The sequence below is a fragment of the Pelodiscus sinensis genome, chromosome 21 (assembly GCF_049634645.1).
Source record: "Pelodiscus sinensis isolate JC-2024 chromosome 21, ASM4963464v1, whole genome shotgun sequence".
In the NCBI taxonomy this organism is placed as follows: Eukaryota; Metazoa; Chordata; order Testudines; family Trionychidae; genus Pelodiscus; species Pelodiscus sinensis.
The window spans coordinates 19,818,698-19,841,563 of NC_134731.1; the positions used below are offsets into that span (position 1 = coordinate 19,818,698).

Sequence of the window (22,866 nt, forward strand, 5' to 3'; positions counted from 1 at the left end):
TAATTGTTGAGATTAAAAAAAATCAAATTAACATTTTATTTCACAACACAGACTGTTCATATTTTTTTTTTTACACATTTTAAATAAAAGCATAGATTACATACTTTACATGGTATTGAAAAGTAATACATAGTAAGACACAGTAAGTGCTATAGTATCCACAATATTAAATTATTATTCACAAGCTTATTTAAAAATGTAAAAACAACCCCACACATTTGCAGACACTGATTATTTCCAACTTCTAATCAGTATCTAGGATTGGTTTTTCAAAGGCATTCAGGATAATAATGCATAGAAACATCCTGCTGACAACAAGCAAAACATGAAAAAATTAAAATTCTCTTATAAAAGTCCCAATGAAACACTATCGGTAAACTCAGACCAAACCGGTGAAATTAAAAGGACCACAAATTCTTGTCGTGAAAAGTAACATCCACTTGAAGAGCTGTATGAAATAAATAAAATGTCTAGCTTAGACTCAGCACACTCACAGAAAGACAAAATGAAACAACCGTGAGGGTTTATTTTTACAAATTTTAAACAATGTTTGTACATTTAGAAAATTGAAACCATCCCAGATCTCCCTTACAGTGCAAGGGACAATTTAAAAGGATTACAAAAGTTTGTATTTTGAATGTAAGCAACCATACAGATCAACATACCTAGAGTTCAGTACTGCCACTAATTATTAAGCCAGCTGTGTCCATAGTGCCTCTAGCACTAGCTCACAGCAGCTCTGGATGCACTGAGGCAATATCATGCTATATTTTGAGCTTTTAATTGTTGCCCTTTTTTGGCTGGTGATCAGCGGTAAGACTCAGTACTTCCTGGATGGCAAAGTTCAGTGCAGAAGCCAAGGATCTAAAGTATAGGATATGGCATGAAGTTCTTTCAACACATCTATCCACAAACTGACCTTGGCTGAAATTCAAGCAGGGGAAACTCTGCTTCCATGGACACATTCCAGTCCAAATCTGATCCATTTTACACCTCCCTCCCCCTGCAAACTAACCTGCATTACCTTACAACAGAAGGGACTCTCACTGGAAACCAGGTGAAGATCCATCAGATTAGCCAACCTATCCACCACCTGGAACAGATCCACCAGACTCTACAGATGTGATGGAGGAGATAAACATTGATTTGTTCCCTTCACTACCACAGCAAGAGAATTCAAGAAGTTGATATGATGCAAACTATCAGCTTTGGCAAGAGACTTTCACCACCAGTGTTCTCTCTTCCCTGTTGTCACTTTTCCTCAGGTCATCTATAAATCAGGGTGACCTGCCAAGCAGGGATGTAAGCAACTGGTCAAGTAGTCGACTACACACATTCCCTCCTGTATCAGAAGTAGCAAGCGGGGAAGCAGGAGCCAGTGCTAGGGGGAAGCTGGCTTAAAAGCCATCCCCCCCATGCTGCTGCCTTTATCAGAGGCAGCCACAGGAGGTAGGGAGGAGCCTGCTGCTGCAAAGCAACCTCTGCCTGCAGCAGGCCCAGGCTCACCACAGGCAGGGGCTGCTTCACATCCCACGGAGGGTCCCCAGGGAATTATGGGGGAGCTGGGACCTCCTGTGGACTGGGGTTGCTGCCTGCCAACCCAGCTCTTACTACATTTAAGCTACAGAGCTGCAGCGGGAGGGTAGCTCCCAGACCTGGCATAAGCTGGGACTGAGGCTTCCTCCTTCATCGACTAATCGTGTAGTCAATAGAAATTCTAATCAGCTACACTATTAGCTAATTATTCGTTTCCTAACATCCCTACACGGGTCTTGAAGCATAAGACTTACATTGGAAATGGGAAACAAGAAAACTGGTGAATTTATGCCATGACTTTTACAGGATATAAAATCAGGATAATTTGCCCCTAAAAGTTTCAGTAAAATTGTGTTGGTTACTATTTCATTTCATTTTTTTAAATGACTATCATGTTAAAGCACCCTTAACCCTTTTGAGTTTAGCAAAGTGTCTGTGTTAAACTGCACTAAAGCTAGCCAGGCTGTGTACTGGATCAGATAAAGGCTTTCTTGCTTTGGCTCTTACTTTCAAGGACTTGTATTACCCAGCTTCACTGTGCTGATTGCTAAGTTTTGCTGTTTAATCAATTGTCATTCTAAGCAAAGGTTTGTCAAATATATTCAATTAGATTGCCAAGTACATTGTTAGATCCTCTTTCCGGACTTACTTATTAAGAATCAAGGAAGAGTGTAGAAGGAGGTGCAGAGTCTGGGGCAGGGAGCTGGATGAAGGGAATGAGGTGCCAGCAGCAGCCTCTGGCTGGGAGGCGCTTACCTAGGCTGCTCCCAGCTAGCAGCCCTGCAGAACAGGCAGGCTGGAACTACTGCAAGCAGGGAGACTGCTCAAAGTAGCAGGCTGCTCCCTGTGGCTCTCTGCTCTGGGTACCAGGGTGGAGAAGGGGGGGAAGGGAGGCTTTGCACACACCCCTGGTCCAACACAATTTCTCAGCTTCTGAGGGTCCCAGAAGGGGATACTTGAAAACTGCTATCATGTCCCCTTTCAATCTTCTTTCCAAACCAAACAAGCCCAATTCTTTCATTCTTCCTTCATAGGTCATGTTCTCTAGACCTTTAATCATTCTTGTTGCTCTTCTCTGGACCTTCTCCAGTTTCTCCACATCTTTCTTGAAGTGTGGTGCCCAGAACTGGACACAATACTCCAATTGAGGCCTGATCATTGCAGAGTAAAAAGGAAGAATAACTTCTTGGGTCTTGCTCACAACATTCCGGTTAATGCATCCCAGAATCATATTTGCTTTTTTTAGCAACAGTGTCACACTGTTGACTCATATTTAGCTTGTGGTCCACTATGACCCCAGATCCCTTTCTGCAGTACTCCTTCCTAGACAGTTGCTTCCCATTCTGTATGTGTGAAACGGATTGTTCCTTCCTAAGTGGAGTACTTTGCATTTGTCCTTATTAAACTTCATCCTATTTACCTTGAACCATTTCTCCAGTTTGTCCAGATAATTTTGAATTATGACCCTATCCTCCAAAGTAGTTGCAACCCCTCCCAGCTTGGTATCATCTGCAAATTTAATAAGCATCCTCTCTATGCTAATATCTAAATTGTTGATGAATATATTGAACAGAACCGGTCCCAAAACAGACCCCTGCGGAACCCTACTTGTTATGCCCTTCCAGCATAATGGTGAACTGTTGATAACTATTCTCTGAGAATGGTTATTCAGCCAGTTATGCACCCACCTTATAGTAGCCCCATCTAAGTTGTATTTGCCTAGTTTATTGATAAGAAGATCATGTGAGACCATTCAAATTGCCTTACTAAAGTCTAGGTATACCACATCCACCACTTCTCCCCTATCCACAAGATTTGTTATCCTGTCAAGGAAAGTGATCAGATTGGTTTGACATGATCTGTTCTTTACAAACCCATGTTACCTATCACCTTATTATCTGCCAGGTGTTTTCAGATGAATTCCTTAATTATTTGCTCCATTATCTGTCCTTATCTTTATGTCTATACACCAAGAACCAAATTTTTCTCAGTTTCTGTCAAAACCCAAATATTAGGCAGTAACAACATTTACATTGCCATAAAATATTGTTTAGAACAAGTCTAAGCAACAGCAATATTTTTAACTCTCACAAATTAAAACAACAAGAACATAATGAAAGCATGATAGTCCTTAGGGGTTTTCTGTAAGCTGGACTTAATTTTTAATATGTTGTACAGGATGTGGTAATTAAAGGGCTTTTAATTACTGTATTGTAGAGAATATACCCCGTGGTTTTTCCAAATTGAGTTAAAAAAAAAATCTTGTATACCCCGCACACGAGTATAACCTGTACGGTATACAAGACTTTTCTTTCAAACTGTGCCAGGGTATATTCTTGAAACTGTGGAGATGATTTGAGATACTCCATATTAAATATTTCTAGGGTTTTCATGTATTACTATATTTTTAATTAAATGATGCATTAGAAGACATATTTACAAATTTCAGTATTTCAACTATTGCTTTCAACAAAGAAAGATGATCTGGGATAACTTCTTTCAGTCTAAAAGGAAATCTGCTACAAAGATACATTAGCTGATAATTGGAGAAATCTTTAAAGATGAATTATGAAATCAATGATCACACTTCTTATTGCTACAAACAGTGACGACAACAGGGATATTCATCTTTTTTTTTTTCCATGGTTTCGCTAATGACGTCTCACCATCCATTTCAGAATCACGTGGAATATCATTGGACTGGAGTTAAATTTTCAGTAATTCATGTGTTGAATGTCCTTCTTATCTGTGCTAATAGAGACACATCAGTAGGGTTTTCATTTTCCAAAAGCCTCTCTCAATGACCCATTTATATACAGCTTCTTTTTGTAGGTAGAGTAAAATTTTCTAATGCTCAGAACAGGGCTTTTTGTGAATTGTAATTTGTCCTAAGTGTATTAAGAAATGTAGACTGAATTTGGTAGATATTCTTTTGGTCAATAAAAATGTAAATAACTGAATTATTATAATACAGATTTGCAATAAAGCTAATTGAAATAATCACAATGAACATTAACATTTATGACATTCTTCCCTTTTGTATTTAAATCATCTAGTATTTGGCTTTTTAGAGTGATCAATCTCTCAGAAGTGACTAAATCCATTATATCTGCAGATAAAACTGAAGCCACAGATGTCAGCTCTCAAATGGTACTAGCACCACCAGCAGCGATGACTACTCAAAAGTGAATGAAAGTTGCACTGTCCACTTGTCAGATCCTGCTGTTACAGGAGAGGCACCAAGCAGGTGGGCACCTTTCAGAAGGTGTCAAGTTAAGATACCTGAGCCAACAATTGTGTTTCAGGCTAGTTTTTCAAGACGTTATGATGTAACAGGTTCCCATGTGCTGAACAGCTAAGCATTAGCCAACATTTCAGCAGGTCAGTTCTAGTGCATGTCAGCAGTAATGTATTTCCAGAGACAGACTGCAAAAGTTAGTACTAAAAGCAACTGTTTAGAAAAGACTTCATATGCACTTTCTGAAAAGAAAAAAAAACTCACCACCACGTAATCTTGAATTCATAGATTGGACGCTTGCAGTAATAATGGTTTATCAGATGTTTATCACACACACCAATGCACTGATGATCCACAGTAATTCCCCTGTCTGACAGGTCTGTCACGATACAGTGCAGAAGATCATATACATCAGCTACAGCCTCCCAGGGGCCAAAAGATACATCTACTTCACAGTGATGTTCAAACAGTTTAGTCTCGCTTTCACTTCTTTCAAAACGTAGAGAGTTGAAAAGTGGACACTCATATGGGGTGATGGGCATTTCTTCTTTGAAAACACAGATCTTCAACTTTGCAAATCTTGCTTTTCTCTGCATGGCTCTAAGCTTAGCTATTTCAATTATCCGCTCCAAGTGATCTAAACAACAACAAAGTAATAAACCAATGTCATGTGAGGGATAGAACACTATGCTTTACTGTAATGTCAAATCTAACTACTGCATCAAAGCATCATGTGTAACTCTTAATATAATACCAGAGACAACAGAAGATGTATTCCAGGTTGCCTGTAGCTGGAAATGGCCTACAATAATGAAATTCGCCATATTCATATTGAGAGCATAGTATCTATGGTATAGATATGCCTTAAATTCTTGTTAAACACAACCTTATGATTGCAAGTGTTATGGGGACTGCTTGAGCAGTATGCCCAAAATTCAAGTTGTGAATAACCAAAGACTGAGAAAATTCAGATTTTTTGGTCTTGAAGTTAGGTGTGAAGTCACACGAACAGCATTATTTTCTTAAATTCAAAGATGGTCTCATACCGGCTTATTTTAATATCAACAGTGTTCCTGTAAGATCTCTAGGTAAAGCTATTAGATGCATACACAGAACAATGCAACACACAGCAATTTTGCTATTGTCTCAGGAAAAATGATGGTGTTACCTGTAAGCTCTTTGAGACAGGAGTCTGTTTATTGTATGTCTGGAGAATGTAACTATCCAAAACCAAAACCAAAATTTGAGTCTTGGAAATGGAAGTTAGGAATCTAAATATGTTTCAGGATTTGAGTGAACAGGAATAGTGGAGCTGCAGAACTTTCTTCCTGTTCATGAAAAAAACCTTTCCATATTTACCTCAGAACATGTAACACTATTAGAAAGTGAACTCAGTCTTTTGAGAATTATTTATACTACATACACCAAGCTACAATCTACATAGTCACTCTTGTTTATTTACCTTTGTAATATGGCATTAAGCCCAGGAAAGCTTGTCTAACTTTTTCTCCTTTAAGAGGCTGGACTTCCTCTAGATTGTCCAGCAATGGTCCTATGGAATAATATTGAGCTTCCTTGTAAACTAACCTCACTCGGTCTCTCGGTGGGAGATCACCAGATCGCAGAAAGTTAAGTATGTCTCTAAACAGAAGGGGGGAAAATATTATTCAGTAACAACTCTTCCAAAACTTTGAGGAAAAAATAACTTGATTATTAAATCTGACATAAAATGGAGACACCATTTTACTCAGTCCAGCAATCCTCAAGCGCAGAAGGTAAGAATGGTCTCTCATTTTTACATAAACTGTGAACTCTATTTTCAAATGCATGTTTTGAGTTACATTTGGCATTTTTGAGCTTCTGGCTGGAAAATGTAATGTCTGTGAAACTAGCAGTGTGGGACTCCAGTTTAAAAATAGAGCAAACTAAACATTCATGATGCTTTAATCTCATAAACCAATTACAGACACAGAGTATAGTCTCCCACTGTTAACAGTAATTGTATTCATTAAGTTCCCAATTTTGCTGAAGAACTATGTTGGCAGACTCTTCTGCCCACTAAATATCTCACGGACATTAAAAAAGCTCCAGGCAGGTGGATAGTATCGGGTGGTGGAGTTGTTTTTACAGGAGCAGGGGCCTTCTCCAATTAGTTTAACAATACAATGAGTGTTTCATTAGAATACGTTTAACAATGGCTTAGATAAGAATGCTCTGAAGATGGAAAAACCACTTTAGAAACATTAACTATTAGTGAACATATGGACCTGAAAACAACAACAGTTGGCCCTTCTTTATAATATTTCAGGAAATATATAAAGCGCTGGCTTAGTTCTTCAGTATATCCATAGTTTGAATACATACTGCTAATATTACTATTTGTTTAGTTTCTAATACGAGAGTTCCCATCAGTAAGAAGCTCACAAATGCCAACATTTGTTTTCAAATAAACAAATCAGTTCAATCATAGTAGGAAATTCTGTCTTTATATATTTTGGACTTTGTCACGGATTTAAGGAACAGCACTTATTGGCTTTGAAGAGAATTAGGTCCTCCTCAACAGGATAGAGATAGATGAAGAACATCCCTCTGTGGGATAATATTTTGGAAATGAGGTTAGAATGCCCAACATATATTTCTACATGCACAGGTCTGACCCTGAAAACACTCTTTGGAGCAGCAATGACTGCCAACAAGTGGGACTAAACATGAGCACAATCACACTCAACGGCTACGTCTACACTGGCATGAATTTCCGGAACTGCTTAAAACGGAAAAGCATCCATGGCCAATGTAGACGCACTTTTCCGGAAAAGAGCCCCGAGCGTCATTTTCGCGATCAGGGCTTTTTTCCGGAAAAGACTACTGGGCTGTCTACACTGGCCCTTTTCCGGAACAGTATTCTGCAATAAGGACTTATGCCCGAGCGGGAGCAGAATAGTTTTTCCGGAATAGCGGCTGATTTTGTACAGTAGAACATCGTTGCTTTTCCGGAAATTCAAGGGCCAGTGTAGACAGCTCGCAGCTTATTCCGGAAAAGCGGCTGATTTTCCGGAATAAGTGGCCCAGTGTAGACACAGCCAACATAAATAATTAGTAAAATTGTTTTGTTTGAGGCCACTGTCTTGTTTGAGACCTTTAGAAGGATGATAACAGAGCTCTGAATATAGCACTGCCACACATCAACAATTTAAAAGAAGTTCTTTGACCTCTTTGTTGTTTTCCCACTTATAATATGTGAACAGGCCTTTTAAAAATATATATACAGACTGAACCTCTCTACTTCGCACCCTCGGGACCTGACGGGCTGAACCGATGAGAGTTTGCTGGACCACAGGAGATCAATATTGTCTAGCAGCATTATCAACATTTCCATTGCTGAATGGGCTCTTAGAAGACATTCAGGGGTAAATCAGAGCTAAATAACAGCAGAGAACACAGAGCCAGGACTGGTGACTGGAAACAGACTTTATGGGACTGCGGGAAACTTGGCCACATGCATGATAAGCAGACATCCGACTCACTAAAATCATGCTGGACCACAGATGGTGCCAGGACAGAGACTGTCCGTCTAGAAAGGTTCAACCTGTATTATGCTTTGCCTTCACACTTGTCATAGGAGTAGATGATCCACATGCAAAACAAAGATCAATCCAACTATATTTTGCAGAATTTGTAAGAAAGTGAAAATCCCTGAAAGGCAAACATTTTACTCTAATCGTCAGCTTTCTGAAGTGTGTTATAATTAAAGATGGGACAAATGTCTAACAAAAAATTCTTTCAGATAAAAAACTTACAGATTTTATGTGGATGAATATGTGCAGACTTGAACCAGTGTCATACATTTCACTAGCATATAGTGTTAATCTATCCACCTGAATTTATACATACCTGAAATACAGGCAAATAAAAAATACAGACAACAAAAAAAGAGCAAAAGTTTTAAAAAGTAAAAAATTGCAATGTTATCCAAAATTATTTCCCTCTAGGAATTATAGATGATTAATAGGGCAGAGTATTTTACACAGAAGTCAAGCTTGTAAATTAGATAACTCGTTTTATGTTTTTTTTTTCTTAATAGCATTGTTATAGTATAAACTTGGACCATATCCACAAATATTCCATTAAACGTTTAAAAACTAACAACCAAAAGAAGATTTTATGAAATATCCTAGGAATATCACTGCCATGCCTTTTTAGGATAAAAGCTACAAAAGATAATGTGACCAAAAATAACAAGAGACCACAATTATTTTGTTATCAGGAATGGTGTCAAACACTCAACTTTTTAAAGTTACGAGCAACTTGTCTCGCTGGATGGAGCTATTGTGTGTATTTGAATGTTCACACACACATTCCCCTCAATTTTGCTGAGGACCAAAAACTCATTGAGGGTTTTTTGGGGGGGGGCGGGGGAGAGGTTTATGCGGGGGTGGGAGGCGGCAGAGGGGTGTGTGTGTGTGTGTGTGTGTGTGTGTGTGTAAGTAAGTAAGTAAAATGAGTTATGATATTAGTGTTTTTGGCATTGCAATGTACCGAGAAGTTTGACAGTCTTCTGGGGGGAGTTATAAAAACTGTAGTTGCAGGTTAATCTCACAGATAAAAGATGCAATTCACATGGGCTTGAATGAGAAAATTGCAAATGAATTCTTGCCTCTCTTAAACCTAATGTTGCCTACCACAGTAACAGATTCAAAATTAGAGCAGCAAGGACAATGCACATACCCAAAGTAAGTTCCATCTCTGTCAATAAAATATCTGCCTTGAGCATCTGTTGGAATGTAGTGTCTTCCACTAAACATAGCAGCCAACATGGTGTCTTCATAGCGTTGTAGTGTTGACAGTCTGGTAGTAAAATACATGCCTCCTACATTAAGCGGAACAACTTCTGGGAACTGCAAAAGCAATCATATCACTATTTAAAAGTTAGTCTGTGATGTCTCACAGACATGTATATGACAAGGTCCCTTGGCTCACAGAGAATCTCTATAAAACACAGGATAAGATTACAGACCGAAGATGACACAAGGACTTGGTCTGCAGGGAGATCAAAGTCTGAAGGTTTCATAAAGAGTGGAGGAACATGGAGAGGGAGATCTTCTGACACAAAGAAGACTGTTCCAAGCAAAGAGTGGCTGCATTAAAGCCAATAACCCAAGAGCGAAACAAGGTAACGAAGGAAGAAGTTTAGAGAAAGAAATGGGTAATAATTTTTGGCAGATATAGGTGGAAGAAGAATTGTACTGAGTTTAAAGGGTCAGAATTACTGATCTTTATAACAGGCCAGCGTGTCTAGTATAAAAGACAGCAGATAAATCCTAATGTGGATAAGGGAAGGATATGGGTTTCAAGAGTAGTACTCCTCATTATCAAGCACAAAGGAGTTAGTTTCATTCAGCAAGCTAATTGGCAATGGAAACTAAACTAGAAATTTGTAAGACTTCAGCATGAGGAATAATGGATTCCCTGATACTATGCTATGGTGCTCAAATGTAAGCACCTCCCCAGCTCAGAGGAGAACCGTCTTACACCACCCTTACCTGCTGAGGCAGCAGAGGCAGCGAGTGCCCTGCCTGAGTTGCAGTCGGAGTGGCAGGGTCTTGGAAATCATCCTCTGTATCTGAACTCGACATGGCATTGTCCAGATTTCCACTGGCTTGCTTCTGCCCTGTGACTACCACCATCCCTCTGGCTTTTGTAACCAGGTCTGCTGGGCAGGCAGCCGTGGCAATGCTAAGACACAAGACCCAAGTTATGTGGATACTTTCCCTACCAGCTGCAGACAAGCACAGGGCTGACAGACATAATTGTCCTGTTTTGCACAAGTAATTCATGACATGCTTATTATTGGGAAGTGAATCATAATAAGGATGATGATTATTGTGCTGTGAGTCGAGCTCATAGACACACACACCTCTGGAGGAATGTAGCCTGCCCAGCCGTGCCAGGAAATCTCCTTGTCAAACTCGGGAGCAGGAGAATCCCTGTCACTTAGGGAATGAAATGTCGATTTTCATTGGCTGCCCAATGCAGGATCTGATTGGCTTACTCCTTTTTCAGAAGCAGAGCTGTCATTTCCCAACTGAATTCCAAATAGCTACTGGCTCACCTGCTGCTAAATTACAATTGGCTGTTTGCAGAGTTGTGTTCTGAAAGCTGTTCTCTTATTGGTTGGAATGCACTGTATTAACCAAGCTATTGTTTACAATATTGCTGTCAAGTCATTTAATCATCTTGCATCTTTCAAAGCAGTTTTTGCTCAGCTGTGTGTTAGTGCAGTAGCTTCAGATGCTTACAGAAGCCTTTTCTTGACATTGTGATTTACTGGAAGACTTTGGTACCAACTCTCATACAATCTTAACCTCCTAAAAACAAGCTAAAATTTAGCATTCGAAACACAAACATGTTGAAGGTTTTCTGTGAATTGAGTCTCATGCAGCTGTGGATTTAGACTAATACAGCATGATGCGGATAGTAAAGGCTCATCTTATGTAGCAGAAAAGCAAGGCCATCCAGGTGGAAATATTGCATTTTCTTCTGTGCAGTTGTGGGGGGAATTAGTAAGGGCACAACTGAATCCTCCTCCATTCTCTACACTTTGTTTCCCCCCTGTAGTCTTTTGCTCCTCTAAAGACTTGTGTACATACGGCAAGTGGAAAAACATTACAGCTCAAAACTTTTTAGGCTTCTATTGGTGCACTAAACACGTCTGTGTTATCCTAATCTTTGTGATGGTCTCACTTAAAGTTTGCAGCTGGTTTTGACACTGTTATTATTCCGGGCCAGTTACTGGTATTTTGTAGTAGATGGGACTGCTCAAAGCAACAAGCATCACTCCAAGATTAGGACCTTTACTTACAGCTTTTAACTTTTTCCTCACAGTGGCATTTTAGCCTCATTCCTAGCACATCCACAGACAGTCCCCTCATTCCTCCAGCCTGGGAACTGAATTCCCTTCAAAGCTATCGACACTGCTCCTCAGGCTGACCGAGAGGAATGCACAGAAACTCGGTTGTTTTTAGTATAACCAACCCGTGAACTGTGTCATTAAACAGTATTTAGTTCCATTTCACAGGAAAACAGGCTACCTACTGCCTCTTCCACAACCACCCAGCTTTTTGGAACGAGATATAATCTGCTTCTGCTCCACATTCCCAACCTTTTTGGTTGCGGGAGTATGAGTTTCTGGCATCTTTACTCCAGTTTCACGTCCCATCTGCAGAATTCCTTCAGCACCTAGTTCTTCAAGTGTCTCTTGTTTTTAAGTTTCTACATTAACAGCGATTTCCCTCCTGTGCCGCGTGCCCAGCGGTGGGGCTACCCATACGCCATGTGCCGGAACAGCCCATGTGCCGCATGCCCGGGGGTGGGGCCGCCACCGCTCGTGTGCTGCATGTCTGGGCCCGGCGCCGCTCCTGTACTGCGCGCCCAGGGCTGGTGCCACCCCTGTGCCGCGCGCCCAGGAGCCAGCACCGCCCATATGCTGCATGTCTGGGACCAGCACAGCCCTTGCACCAGGCACCCGGGGGCGGGGCCGCCCGTACGCCGCGCGCCCAGGGGGCTGGGCTGGCCCTGTTCACTTGGTGGGCAGGCACCATGTTGGAACCACTGCACTACAACATTTATATGGACCCATAATTGTGGAGTGTGAGCACCTCAAAATCTTTTCTGTGTGTATCCTCATGACATGCCTGTGAGGTAGGGCAGTGCTATTGTCCCCACCATATAGAGGGGGAACTGAGTGTCTGAGAAGATAAGTGACTTGACCAAGCTCATAGAGAAACTCTGTGGCAGAAAAGGAAGTTGCAGGTAGGTCTCCCAAGTTAGCGTCCTAACTACTGAAACATTATTTCTGTCCTTGTGCTTTAACTGCCATCTAATGGCTACTTAGCAGGCTACATGAAGGGAGTTTGATGGTCGGACTCCTGATCCAGGTGGGATCCCATCAGATGCTATACTGGTGGATAGTGTCAGAACCCACACAGAACAGAATCTAAACATTAAAAAATATCGCCAAAACTAGCAATCGTTGTGGCAGTCTCTGTAGAAAGGCTGTCCCAGTATATTAGATGGCAATGTGGGTGAGGTACGTTCTTTACTAGATCAATTAGTGCTGGTGGATGAGAAACACTTTTGAGCTTACACAAAAGTTCTCCAAGTCCGTGAAGACACTCAGCATGTCACAGCTAAATACAAAGGTGGAACGGATCATGAGTTAACATGCAGTTAACATTAGGGAGTGAGGATTTTACAGGTATAAACAAAAAAACTGGCCCACAAAAGCTCATCACCTAATAAACCATCTTGTTAGTGTTTAAAGTGCTACATAGTCCTGTTTTTTGTTTCAGCAAGACCAGACTAACACGGCTACATCTCTATTACTATTTTACGGGCATAGGTACTGAACTACCTTTTGAGGATGAGTCTATGCACCCAGCTCAGGTTTGAATGGTGTAGAAAAAACTGCCATTGCTGCCTCACATGCTGTGTTTGTCCTGCAAGTGCAGAACTGCAGTCTCCACCAGCTGCTAGTCCAATATCTTTCAGTGGCACTCACTTCCATTAATTCCCAACCCCATAAAAGGGTGTTTTTTTAAAAAGACTGAACAAAAATCAGAGTGTAGCTTATAAGAGCAACAGTGCCTTTCCAATAGAAACTGTGAAAAAAGACAATTAAAAAAAAGTGCTTCATGAAGCAAGAAACTGGCCTCTATTTCTTCTGAAAAGGAAAAAAAAAATGCTGCCAGCTGATATATTGCAAGCAGAATGGACTGCTAACCAGCCCCAAAATAAAAATAAATTATTCATGATGGAAAACACAGATCTAACAGGAGATGGTATTTTCCATTAATAAAACTCAATTTTTAGCTTTGGAATGGCACTTCGTGCCAAAGATATTTTTACGTGAATGCTCTAGCTATATAACCACAAAGAATTCCCTTCTCTGTTACTCCAAAAGCAACACACATCAGAATATTTTGCATGTGCATGCCACTGAGGATGTTAATCACTCATTTTTAGCACAAAAGGAGGGGGGAAATACCTTAAAAGGCTCTTAGCTATTATTTTCATACTAGCCAATTAGCCCGTCATAAGACGGGATTTTCAGGTCTTCTCTCCTGAACACTCTCTCTCTCTCTCTCTCTTCCTACTGCCTCCCCCCCCTCTCTCCGTCTCTTTCTTTCTCTTCTCCCCTCCTGCCTCTCTCTCTCCATTTCTCTTCTCCTCCTCCTCCTGCCTCTCTCCCCCCTCCGCCTCTCCCCTTCCCCACCGCCGTGGCACTTGGCTGAGTGCTCAGCCGGGCTGCCGCGAGGGAGGGGGCAGGGCGGTGAGGTACACGGCTGAGGCCGTGTACATCACTGCCCTCTCTTCCTCTCCCACCCTGGGGGAGCCCAAATAGCCCCTTGCGCTGCTGGCTCCCCCGGCGGCCTGGCTGAGGGGCGCAGCACTCAGCCGGGCCACCGCCGGAGAGGGAGGGCAGTGACATAGACAGCCCCGCCCCCTGGCTGTGTACATCACCACCCCGCCTCTTTCCCCTTCCTCCATGGCAGCTCGGCTGAGTGTTGCGCGCTCAGCCAGGCTGCCACAGGAGAGGAGGGGCGGGGCAGTGACATACATTGCCAGGGGGCGGGGCTGTCTACATCACCGCCCCCCCTCCCGCAGCGGCCCTGCTAAGGGGCACACCACTCAGCACCACGGCAGGAGGGGGGGCAGTGACGTACATGGCCCTGCCCCCTGGCCGTGTACATCACCGCCCCGCCCCCCTTTCTGTCCCACCGCGCCCACCTGAGCAGCACTCAGCTGGGCCCTGGTGGGGGGAGCAAGCAGCGACAAGTGGCCCATGGCTGCACCCCCACCCCCTCGCCAGGTCTGCTTCCCGTCCCCCTCCTCCCGTCCAGCCCCACGGCCCCCGAGCCCCTCTCAACTCTGCTTCCCACCCCCTCGGCCACCTGGACAACCCCCGCCAGCACTGCTTCCCTCCCCACTTCCTCCAGGCCCCCGCATCCTCCCCTAGAGCCCCCGATTCCCCCCCCCCCCAGCTCTGCTTCCCATCCCCCTTCTGGCCAGCCCGCCCCCCTTCCCCTCCCTGCGTGGCGCCCCGCCCCCCTTCCCCTCCCTCCTCATCTGTGGCGCGCTGCGCCACTCCCAGCTGAGCGGCACTCCTGGTGGGGGAGCAAGCAGAAATTATAGTAGAAATTTGCCTTTGCAAAGTATTCTGTAGACGATATCATACTATTCTTAGGTCAGATTTTTAAAGATTTTTAAGTAACTAGTGGGATTTTCAAAAGCATCTAGGTGCTCTTAAGATAAGAAAAATATTAACAGATTTTTTGGACTTTTTTTGTTTTTAAATCCGGTGTTACTAATTAATACATGGTAAATACATGTAAGGCCAGATCTTTGCTATGTGGTACAGTTCTGGCTCTTATGATGCTGGTTTGTAGGATGAAACCTTATCTGCAAGCTCTCTGAGAAACATCTGTCTGTTAGAAAGGATGATGATACATGCACTGCAAGGTCTCAGAGGGGCAGCCCTGTTAGTCTGTAACTAAAAAAACAAATCTAAAAACAACAATGGCCCTGTAGTATCTTAGAGACTAACAAAAATACATATATAGTGTCATGAGCATTCCTGGGCACCGACCACTTCTTCAACCATGGGTAGTGTTAATTTTCTATTTATTTGACTTCATATTAAGTAATCACAAGCACTTCTTGTTAATTACCCCTTGCTTTCATATATTTTCATCCATACCTATGGACTACTTAAAATATATCTTTATATCTAGGGTTTGTTTCTCTATAGGTGGGTGCACATCCACACACTACCTCGATACTGGTGTTGCGCATAAGAAATTTCAACCTGCCCAAAAGAAAATTCAACCCGCCCAAGGATGGAAAATTGAAAGCAGTGGTCACCAACCAGTCAATCGGGATCTACTGGTCGATCTTGGAGCCTCTGACAGGGGATCCTGACAGATTTGGCCAACAGGTTATCAATCCCAGCACTTCAGCTGCCTTTCCCCTCCCCCAACTGCTGCACATCTCCTGCCCTTTGCCTTGGAGCTGTCCCCTCAGGAGAGTCTGCTTGCTGTGAGGGGCAGGGAAGGAAGAAGGGGCGGTGATGTCAAGGTTCTCCCCTCCCACCCTGTATCCTATTTCCACAGCAGAGAGGGGGCACAACAGGACTTGGGAAGGAGTTTGCTGGTTGCCTTTGGGAGCGGTGCAGGGCCAGGACAGGGGTGAGCCTGCCTTCGCCCCGCTGCACCACCATCCAAGAGCCACCTGAGGTAAGCAGTGCCCAGCTGGTGCCCACATCCCGAAACCCTATCCCAGTCGTGAACCCCCTCCTGCACCCCAAGTCCCTGCCCCAGCCCTGAGCACCCCTGCATCCAAACACCCTCCCACAGCCTGCACCTAGAACCCCCTCCAGCACCCTAAATGCCTGCCCCACGCTCAGCTCAGAGCCCCTCTCACACTCCAAATCCCTTAATCCAAGACCAGAGCCTGCAACCCAACCCTCTGCCCCAGACTGGTGAAAGGGAGTGAGGGTGGGAGAGGGAGGATGGGATGAGCAGGGATGGGGACCTCACAGGAGGACAAAGGAGGCGGGGCAAAGGTATTTGGGTTTGAGATAGATCTTGGATTGCACTTAACTACAAAAAATGATCTCGTGCTTAAAAAGGTTGGAGACCATTGATCTAAAGGGAACACTCTAGCAGTGAGGCTGGGAACAGCAAGCCCTTTTAAATAGCAAAAGGGCTTGCAGCTCTCATCCCCCACAAAGTTGATGCCTGGGAGCTGCAAGGGAGGCACGTGCCCTTTCAACTCCTGCTATGTAACAGCTCTGCTCCTTCTGTTCAAAGCCCCACCCCTTCTGGTGCTGCCTGTGACCACTTCAAAAGTTGTTGGAAGTGGCCCCCATTCAAAAATTTTTGCCCACCCCTGTGCTACGTTCTGATGAATCCTCAAAACCCCACCCCCACAAAGAAGCCCCTACCGCTAACAGAATTTTGACACTTGAAGAAATAAGTCCATGAAGTCCACTTGGGACTTCACTTTCAAGCACTGTAAGGTAGTGTTGCCTAAGGGACAGAGCACTACACGGGGAGCCAGGAGACCTGGTTCTATTCCTGGCTCTGCCACTGGCCTGAGAGACGTTGAGTGCAATGTGAGGCTTCTGTTTTGTCTCAGCTTTTTCCCTGGGGATAATGACATTGATTCTTTTGTGCAGGGCTTCAAGATCTATAGATGAAAAGTGCTAAATAAGAGCTAGTAGTATTCCTGCTATTGCTCTTACATAGAAGGTACTCAGATCTGCAGCAGTATAAAATCCTAAAATAGATTATTTTCATCACTAGCTGAGTTATGCAGACTCACTCTGCAAAGACCAATTATATTGTATTTCCTTGGCAGCAGAACTTGTGTTTAGCTCATCAGACTACACAGGTTTTAAAAATCTCTTTTCTTGGAAGGCCATCCAACCTTTATCTGACTTTGGCATCTTATTTTAAAGGAGACATCTAGGTTTGACAAATGGGACTGACTAGAGTCTATACAACATCTAAGAAGTTCAATAAGAAACATCTGCGCTGCAAAGGGTAGACGTAGGTGCTGACCGCCAGTAGAAAAACATCCTGGAACTACAAAGATAATGAGTTTTCATTACATAGCCCTATTTTCTTCACCATACAAAATGCATAGATTTATGAAGGCAGGAGGATGTGTCTTTGGCAATTATTTTAAATTTTATTATGAAATAAAGACCTACATTTAATGAGACAGATACTCAGTAAAAGTTCGCTGCACCACACACAGCACAAATGTTCGTTAATAAAAGTGTGTTCAAGCTTTTAAAAAAACAATTTTGGTAGGGATTCCTTCAACAAAAATTTCTTCAGATCCCTAAAACTGCCCAACAGCTTATAAAAGCCTTTGACTGAAAATTGTGTAGCACACTGCAATCTCATTTCACAGAAGCTGAGATGATAATCTAGGGTTATTACAGATAAACTCTAATTACCCAAATTTCTCAGAGGACACCCAAACTTCCAGATCATTTGAGTCGGTTCTGAATTAACAAAATTCAGATTCTACATGAATGTCTGATTCAAGGGGAGAGAACGAATTTTGGATAATCATAAAATAGCCGTAATTTATGAAGAGCCAAAAGTGACAAAAACTCATTCAAATTCCCCTTTTCCAATAAAGTAAGGCTTTGAGAAGGAGGAATTACTAGTAATATTTCTCCTCTACTTCTCCACTTCATCTCGAAAGGCGTGTAATCAACCCAAAATTTTTGGGAAAAAGATTAGAAGAAAAATATAGTATGCTACTATTATACTGTAGAATATCTACACTCCAACGACAGTGCATCATCTGTTAGATTGATTTTTATTAGCTGTCAAAGGAAAACTTGAAAAGAACCTATCCCAGCTAATTCGAATCGGTAAATACTCACATTACCTTAGTTCTTGTTACTTAGAGGCTTATTCACAGTGATAACATTAAAACTTTTAACCCAATTTTGAAGTCTGGGCACATGCATTGGGGAGCCTAATTCTGTGTATATTTCCATTCTGCATCTAAGATGTGTATTCACATGCCCCCGTAGCACCCTGCTTGAATGCTCAGTTGTGGACTTTGGTGTTCTAGTTTAGGTACCCATGGTTGAAAACCTTGGCTATACAACTAGCATTTCCAGCAACACAACTGCCTCTGCAGAGAAGTACAGCATACATCGCAGCCCAGAAAGAATAAGAATTTGCAATAACATTTATTTTATATCTTAAGTGAGTGAACAGATCAATTTGTTAATAAGATGTTTCAGTCATTTGTGAAAGATGAATGCTCAAATAATCAGGAGAAGAAAATTAATTATAATTGTATTTTGTTTAACCTGTGTTTTGATGTTCATTAACGGGTAATTGAAGTTGTTGTCTAAAGTTGCTTCATTTCCTGCTCATCCTCAGACATCCCAGCATACCACGGCGTAGTGACATTACTATCACTGTTGACCAGCACTGGAACAAGAAGTCTGCCTAAAAGAAAAAGATAAGCAAATCTTTCTGAGTGGGTGGTTATACTTTCTGATTCTCTGCCACTAAGCCAATGCTGTTGTGTTTGAATTCATAACTGGACAGGGGAATATGTAATTCACTCCCAAACACCACCTCCTATCATAAATTCCTGCTTTAATTAGTTAACTGATACCTTTTAAAAATTACAGAACTATTTATGTTCATATTAGGTTTTCTAAATTGTTCTCACCGCCTGCCCCCTTTTTGTTTGAACAACATTTTTGGACGTTAAGTAAGTAGCTGGGGCCCCTTAAATTTTTCAAGATCATACTAAGGCCAGAGCGAGTAAAGAAAATTAACGGAGACACTTTGTTAATAGGATGTATCATTGTATCTGATGCCTAATTTAGAACCTTAGGCTCATCTAATTAATCCAATTATATACAGGAATATATCATCCCAATTTACAAACTGCTGTTCCATTTAATAGACAAGATTTCTCATTTCTCTCTAGATGCTGTCTGTCACAGTGAAATCCCCAACCTGGCACTTCGGAGTGTAAGTAATGGGAGCCAGTTAGCAAAATAAAAACACTGTCACATCCCGTCTCTGCAGTCGTTGTCTAAAAAGTTTTCCTGATTTCAGTTTCCCATGAAATCCATCACATTGCCACTACCAAGAATACACATTTTCTTTTCCAGGGAAGAAATCACTTGGAATCTCTTCCCTGAGGGCAAACCCCCCCAAGGGGTTGGAAAACAAACAAGAACATTATTGTGGAGAACAACGAACCTGTGCTCTGTCTCCAGTAAAGTGTCTGCAGCTAGGCACTTAAGTTTAAGGACACAAAAAAAATCAACCAATATCATTAACAGAAGAAAAGGAAAACATTTTACTATTAAAACAAGACTATTTTGCAAGCACAGTGAATGACCTGGTGTTAAAAAGCCATGAATTGAAACAAAACTCAGGGACTCTCCCTGGGATTAGTTCTTCGTTCCAAGAGAGAAAAAAAGACATTTCCAAACCCCAAACAAGGAAAATAATAAACCTGACAGACTGCCTAAACCTTTTCCTACTAACACATTCTGATGAGCTCAGGTGATCTGCTTTGGGGGAGTTCATTTCTTCCCTCTATACCTGGAGAAAAATCTCTTTCCCAAGAGATTGCTTCCCCGCCTCTCCCCTTTGAAATTCTTTAGCTGCATTTCATTGGCTCAATGCCCAAAGCCCCATCCTTCATTTTACATTTAGCTTAACCCTTTCTTCGCTCCTCCAGATAAGTTAGGCTTTCCTTTGCAGCTCCCATTCATGACACTGTCACTTGGGTCTTTTCAGTTACTGTATGAGCCTGCCTAGATAGTTTTGTTTCATTTTCTAGGGAAGACAACAGAACTAATGCGGTCTCACCTTCTATTGTGTTACATACTCCTCCTTCAGTCTGCGTATTTCATGCAACTGTTAGCACAAATGCGGTTTTCTCAGCTCTTTTCAGATTGGTTTAAATAATTTTACTTCTCAGGCAGACTATTCCTAAGATGCAGTGAAGTTACGTACATGAAAAACTTGGTCTTTGCAGAGACAGAACATTGTGCATGGCTGAACAACAGCCACCTGAAAGATTAGGAGTAACTTTTCAAATGAGTCCCATGTGGTCAAGGGTTTGTGTGTATTAAGTGAGGAAGACACAGGCAATTGGAGAAGAGTTATAATAGTCTGAGAAAGGAAAGCATCCCTAAAACAAGTGAGAGAACATTCTTAAACAGCAAAGGAACCCATGAGATATGATTAGCAGAATGCTACAACTCAGTTTAACACATCAGCAATATTACTGACTGTAAATGTAAAGGCCTACATACATTCTTAGTGAAAGGCAAAAGGGTATTTTGCACACATGCCATCAATTAAATCCATCTGGTTGGACCAAGGCAGAACAGTTTAAAACAAAGACATACTGTTTAGTTGGATATGAACAGAAGCAGCATCACTGGCAGTAACCTCCCTAGGTGCTGGGATGAAGTCTGCTCATGTGTACTGCCTGTTCTGTATTTGCTGACATTATGATTAACACCAAAAGCCTGCATAGTCCCCTTCAACAGTTCTTCCTACAAAACTATTTTTCTTACAAGACAGATTGACACACACATTCTTTATGAGTAGCGCCAATTTACCCCCACAGTTTTTAACTGAAAATTATAAAGGAGCAGAGCACACTGTGAAAATCATTCTTACGCCACCTGGTTGCAATATTCCAAAGTAACCTATTTTTTGTTTATAAAACACCTGTTGCAGCCCTACTAGGCCTTTCAGGGCATATTTCTGAATTGCCATGCCGTAATTTTAAGGCAGTTTTGGGAATACTGCTGTGTGTTTCAAACAGAACTATAGAGTTCAATTTGGATTTCTTGTCCGACTTTATTGCAACATCTCTCACCTAGATGCTTGTTAGTGACAGCTTTTTAAAAAACAAAATAAACAGCTCTCTGCCAAAACTGCATCCATCACCACAGCATGCCAGTGTCTACCAATGAGCTGCTTTTTTAACGATTAGAAATGCACTATTGAATCTATCCTTCTGCTTGCACATATCACACTATCACAAGGCAATCCTCAGTAAATGACTGATTACAAGCAAGTGGAAAAAACCCCATAATACCTGTACATAAAAAAAATCCCCAAATATATGCAGGTGAATAGTGGTCCTTCTGTGTTGCAGCTGCAGCTATAAATGTCCTTGCTTCAGCTTGCAGATGGAAAAGGCGATTCTGCACAGATCCTCAACATTTCATAAGCAGTATCTAAAGAGCACAGGTAGAAACACCACCCCTTCCCCTGGGATAACAGCCAGCCCGGCCTCTTCTCCCTGCCAGAAAGCCCCTGACTTCTGAGTCTGCCACAGTCTGGGGGGACAAGGCCAATGGGAATAGACCCACATGCATCTCTCCCGCCACAGGGCATGGTCCCCAGCTTGAGTAAAGCAATGGTGAGAATGCACGTCCCCCTTCCCCCATGGGGCACGGCTCCCGGCTGGGGAGGGCTATAGGGGGGTGCACGCCCCCCCATGGGACACGGCTCCCGGCTGGGGAGAGCTATAGGGGGGGTGCATGCCCCCCCCGGCACGGCTCCCGGCTGGGGAGGGCCATGGGGGGTGCACTCCCCCCCCCCGGCACGGCTCCCGGCTGGGGAGGGCTATAGGGGGGTGCACTCCCCCCCCCGGCACGGCTCCCGGCTGGGGAGGGCTATAGGGGGGGGTGCACTCCCCCCCCGGCACGGCTCCCGGCTGGGGAGGGCTATAGGGGGGGGTGCACTCCCCCCCCGGCACGGCTCCCGGCTGGGGAGGGCCATGGGGGGGTGCACGCCCCGGCTGCGCAGGGACGAGCAGGGTCCGCGTGCCCTGCCCCCTCACCTGCGGCGGCGCCCCCGCTCCGCGGCCGCCCGAGGGATGCGCAGCCCCTCCCCGGCCGAGACGAGGCCCCGCCTCCGCGTGCCGCGTCACGCGCCTGGCCCGGGCGCAGGGCGGCCCGCGCGGGGGGCGGGGCCTCGGCCGGGATCCTCCCCTTGTGGGCGGGGCGAGGCGGAGCCAAACCAGCGCGAGGGCCCGGCCGCCAGCTGCAGCGCCCGCGCGTCGGCCCGGCTCCCAGGGGCTCCCCGCCTGCCAGCGGCCAATCACACCGCGGCGCGAGCCCCCGAACCCCGCCCAGTGCCCGCAGGGGGCCCGAGCGGTTCCAGGTTCAGCACGTGGATTGCAAGTCTGCAGCTGACACCAGCCAGGGGCGAGGCTGATAGGCTGGGGGGCAGGGGCAGGGCCCAGGGTGACCTGGGCAGATTGGAGCATTGGGCCACAAGAATCTGATGAGGTTCAACAAGGACAAGTGCAGAGTCCTGCCCTTGGGAGGGAAGAATCCCAAGCATTGGTACAGGCTGGGGCCCCACTGGCTAAGTAGCAGCTCTGCAGAAAAGGACCTGGGGGTTACAGTGGATGAGAAGCTGGATAACTGTGTGCCCTTGTAGGCTGTAATCTAGACGACTAATAACATATGAAGGTGCATTAGGAGGAGCACTGCCAGCAGA

At 43.6% G+C, this 22,866-nt stretch overlaps 1 protein-coding gene across 7 annotated transcripts; it reads right to left on the bottom strand.

The window, feature by feature from the left end:
- Positions 1–22: 22 nt before the first annotated feature.
- On the bottom strand, positions 23–22,296 carry KCTD7 (potassium channel tetramerization domain containing 7). 7 transcript variants are annotated; one of them, XM_075905083.1, is made up of 8 exons: positions 22,202–22,275; positions 21,452–21,593; positions 18,675–18,816; positions 10,315–10,507; positions 9,500–9,669; positions 6,237–6,415; positions 5,039–5,411; positions 23–448 (listed from the first exon to the last, which is right to left on the bottom strand). In XM_075905083.1, the coding sequence occupies exons 4-8, from the start codon at positions 10,456–10,458 to the stop codon at positions 346–348; spliced, it is 969 nt and encodes a 322-aa protein (XP_075761198.1). In that variant the 5' UTR covers positions 10,459–10,507; positions 18,675–18,816; positions 21,452–21,593; positions 22,202–22,275; the 3' UTR covers positions 23–345. The 7 variants fall into 7 exon arrangements, with proteins under 7 accessions (XP_075761198.1, XP_075761201.1, XP_075761197.1 ...); XM_075905086.1 differs by having other exon boundaries at positions 21,452–21,560; positions 22,202–22,255; XM_075905082.1 differs by lacking the exon at positions 21,452–21,593 and having other exon boundaries at positions 22,202–22,296.
- Between the last annotated feature and the right edge of the window lie 570 nt (positions 22,297–22,866).

Coding starts and splice junctions, on each gene's coding strand:
- KCTD7 (XM_075905082.1), bottom strand. CDS start 10,458: ATGGTGGTAGTCACAGGGCAGAAGCAAGCCAGTGGAAATCTGGACAAT. Junction 5,412..6,236: donor CTTAATGCCATATTACAAAG/GTAAATAAACAA, acceptor GTTGTTGTTTAG/ATCACTTGGAGCGGATAATT. Junction 449..5,038: donor GAATTCAAGATTACGTGGTG/GTGAGTTTTTTT, acceptor TATTTCATACAG/CTCTTCAAGTGGATGTTACT.